The 4,124-nt window shown below is 45.4% G+C and overlaps 1 protein-coding gene across 6 annotated transcripts in view; it reads right to left on the bottom strand.

The window, feature by feature from the left end:
- Pml (promyelocytic leukemia) overlaps positions 1-4,124 on the bottom strand; it is a 36,411-nt gene that overhangs the window by 16,673 nt on the left and 15,614 nt on the right. For all 6 annotated transcript variants that reach the window (XM_008836469.3, XM_029565076.1, XM_008836470.3 and 3 more), the window contains exons 3-4: positions 1,669-2,249; positions 446-516 (exon numbers count right to left, since the gene is read on the bottom strand). In XM_008836469.3, coding sequence (XP_008834691.1) covers positions 446-516; positions 1,669-2,249 — 652 coding nt within the window. The remainder of the gene's footprint in view (positions 1-445; positions 517-1,668; positions 2,250-4,124) is intronic.

Below are 4,124 nucleotides of genomic sequence, written 5' to 3'. Positions count from 1 at the left end.
AGCCTGTTCTACATAGTGAGTTCCAGGACAGCTGGGGCTACAGGGAGACCCTGCTTCAAAAAGACCAAAAAAAATTTTATTTATTATTCTTTATGTGTATAGGTGTATTGCCCCATGTATGCAAGTGCGCCTGTGTCATGCAGTGCTCATGGAGGTCAGAAGAAGGCATTGCATCCCCTGGAACTGGAGTTATGAATGGTTGTTAGCTGCCATATGGGTGCTTGGAATTGAACCTGGGTATTCTCCCATTCTCTTAACCACTGAGTCATCTCTCCAGCCCCAAGTCAACACTTCCTTAATGCCTTCCTTAACACTATGTTCCTGAGAGCTCCAGTCCAGCCATTTGCTGTCCCTTAGGCACTCTCTCTGGAGTTAGACACCAGAACTCCCAACCACATATCTGCTGAGCCTTACCACCTCCCCTCACAAATCAAACCCCTCTCACCAGCTCAAGGTCAAGAGGATCCTTGGGAGTGCTGACTGCCTCTGGGCTGGCTCTCCTGGTCATAGCTGCATCTGGAGAACAGAGAGAAAGGGCAGGCAGATCAGGGGCACTAGGGTAAGAAGAACCTGGGCTGGGACAGTGACAGGAAGGAGGCTATTGCTTTTACTGGACACTCAGTGTTGGGCACATCTCCACAGAGGGGCTGTTGGAAGGAAAACTCACTTGATTGCTGCAGTTATGAACCTAGACAGACCAGAGGGTGTGGTATCAGAAAGTGATTCATTTGGCTCTAATCCCAGCCAGGTATTCCTCTTTTCCTACCTGGGGAATTGTTTGCTACCTAGATGGAGAATAGATATGACTCATTCTAGGATCATATCTTTATGAGTTTATAGCCACCAGCTCTGAGAGAAATGAGGGAGCCCTCCCCCCTTGGAACCTGCCAGGGGCTTTCAGATTCTCTCCTTTTCCAGAAGGGGCACCCTACACAAGCTGCTCAGAGCTCACACTCCAGTCTAGAGAGTTAAACAAAAGCTCTGAAGGCACTCCTGTGCACCTTTGACTTTTGTTTTGAAAGCTTCTTTATGTCTCCAGCTCATATCAGTCCCGGGTTTTGGTGAAGAGCCAAGCACTTCTCATTCTCTAGCTACTCAATGTGACCCTGGCTCCTCTCCCACTGGGATAGGACAACTTTCAAGTTCAGGAACTGGTCTAGTGTTTCCCTACCTCATCAGAGTACAATACTAGTCAATGCCTAGAGGTTGGCAACTGTTGCCTCACCCTCAGGGCAAGGGAATCTCTTCTGCTCAGTATCTGACCAAGCACCTCAGTCCCAGGTTTTCTGAGCCTCCTTCTCTCCTAACCTTACTTCCCAGGTGATTTCTTTTTTCCGGAGCACTAGGGGTTTAAAAGAACTCCTTAAGACTGAAAGGATGTCACATTCAGTTCTCAGCTCTGGGGCTTCTCAACTTCCACATGTCTCCCAAGGTACACAAAATTACAGCTATTCCATAGGGTCTTAAAAGTTAGCAAAAGTACCCCCACATCAGGACAGCCTCTCTTCTCCCTCTCATTCTGCACCTTGGAACTTAAGACCTAGCCAAACCCAACAAACAATAAAAATCCAGATGTCTTTATCTGTCAAATGGGGATGATCTTTTCTGTTCTGCCCTCCCCCAGGAGCAGCAACGATGCACAAACCTTTAAATGACAAACAAGCTTACCCGTCCTCTGGGTGATACAAGAAACCAGGTCTTGCAGGCGCACCTTGAACTCCTCGAAGCCACTGGCGCGCACCCGGACTTGTGGGCTCTGGGGCTCCTCCTGGCGTAGGCGGCAAAGCGCCTTGCGCAAAAAGTCGTGCATGTCCAGCACTTCTTGGTCAGAGGCGTACAGCTTCATCCTCTTTACCAGCGCGCCGCCGGTGCGGATGCGCTGCAGGACAGCATCCAGGCGTCTCAACTGACCGGCCATCTCTTCGTAGTCACGCTGGTACCTCGCGTTCACCGCCTCCAGCAGCTCCCGCTCCTGCGCCTGCACGTGCGCTACTACCTGACGCACACGCGCACGGATCAGCTCCTCCGTATCTGCGCGCGCATGCCCCAGCTGGCCGATGGCCGAGCGCATCTGTTGGTACGCCTTGTCGAAGCTACAGTCCTGCTCCTGCAACGCTTGCGTCATGGTGTCCAGCTCATCCTGCCTCTGCTGGATCTCCTCGCCAATGTCGCACTGGAGATGGCTGTGGTTGCGGTCCAAGAGTGCGCATGTGCAGCATAGAGGCTTGGAGCAGCCTCGGCAGTAGATGCTGCAGATACACAAGACCCACTTGGATTAGGGCTCTCCTGCCTTTTTTCTCTTTATATTAGCGTTAAATACTTTTTCCAAAATAACTAAACGTAGAATCATGATGTTTCTAGGTGCATGCTTTTCCTTACTCGGTGTCGATGGTTATGGTACTGGTACCGAATCTACCCATAAAATACTAGACTATTAAAACAACTACAGGGCCAGCAAGATGGCTCTATGGGTAAAGGCGCTTGCCACCAAGCCCAGTAACCCTGGAACCCATGTAGTGGAATGAGCGAACTGATTCCTTAAAGTTGTCTTCTCACCTCCACACATGTCGAGGCTTATGTGTACCCCCACACATACTTGCATAAAATAAATACATTAAAAAAACTGCAGTTACAATTTCTCCTCTGCAACCATGAAAAATATACAAAAAGACATAGTCATTTTTCACCACTTTTTAACACCCCTAACCCTAGGTCTGATCTTACCCCACCTGCCCAGGTCCTAATTGAGCATTCAATATCTTCTCCCTCCCACCTCTCCAAGGAGGCATTCAAACTCTAGGTCGAGATTCTAAGCACCTGGCACATTGTCACATTTAACCTTTGCAAGAGCTCAGTAGCCCAGAATCTCCATTGTTCTTTTTCCACAGAGGAAGGGTCAAGACTTACATTAAACTGGCCCAGAGAGCTAAACAATTTGGAGGACTAATGTTTGTTCTTTAAAAATGAAATCATGGTTGGCCATGGTGGATACACCTTTAATCCCAGCACTCAGGAGCAGAGGCAGGCTGGTCTCTGTGAGTTCCAGGTCAGCCTGGTCTACATGGTGAGGCCCTGTCTCAAACAAACAAACAAGCAAATCATGCTCTCATCACCTTGTAACTTCCTCCTCTACTCTTACTTTCATTCAGGACACTCCTGCAGGTCTATAGAGACAAATCTAATGTTCCTCTTTAATAGCTCTATTATATACTACACGGTCAGTTGGTTCAAACATCTCCCTTTTGACTAACATTCCTGCGATTTCCTGTTTGTGCATTTCCTTTCTTCTCTCTCTTTTTTACTTTTTGGCTGATACAGTTACTTAATAACATAATGTAACATCCAGTCTAAGACATGGATGTTTTTGTTTCTGTATTTCTATTTTAATATTTTCTAGATGTAATGTATTTTAATTAATGAAAAATATATGAGGTCATGGCTATGCTAATTATTGCATTTAGTCAGTTCTACAACCTATACCTATATCACATCATGTTGTACATCATATTATACAATTTTGTCAAGCATGGTGGCACATGCCTTTAATCCCAGCATTCAGTAGGAGAGGTCAAGAGGTCTCTATGAGTTCAAGGCTAGCCAGAGCTACACAGTAAGACCCTGTCTCAAAACAAAACCCAAACCATAAACATATATAATTTTATTGGTCATATATATGTATGTGTGTGTATATATATATATATATATACATACACAATTTTGGCTTGCAGATTAATGACATTTACTGTAGTAATTCTGTTAACCTTAAGACTACAATATAAGGTAAAGGAATTTTGAATGTATGATTAAATTAAGAATCTTGAGATAAAGAGATTATCCTGGGTTATTGGAGTAGGTCTAATATAATCCCAAGAGTTTTGATAAAGGAAAGAGAGGAGGCAGGAAGAGAGAGACAAGATAAGAGCTGTTGGGAGCTATTAATATAAGCACAGCCATCATGTACATTGAGCTGTGGCAGGCTTGCTTATTTACTTTATGACCTTTCACCTTGACTCAAGAGTTTGTGTTTTACACACAAGCACTGAATTGTTCTGTCAAGTTAGGAGGAATGTGCTGATAATTTAGGGAAGATGGTTAATTGGTGGAATTCACTACAAGTATTTGAC

Source organism: Nannospalax galili, unplaced genomic scaffold (genome assembly GCF_000622305.1).
Source record: "Nannospalax galili isolate Female #2095 unplaced genomic scaffold, S.galili_v1.0 scaffold54, whole genome shotgun sequence".
Taxonomy (NCBI): domain Eukaryota; kingdom Metazoa; phylum Chordata; class Mammalia; order Rodentia; family Spalacidae; genus Nannospalax; species Nannospalax galili.
This window is presented reverse-complemented; position numbering and strand designations above follow the sequence as displayed.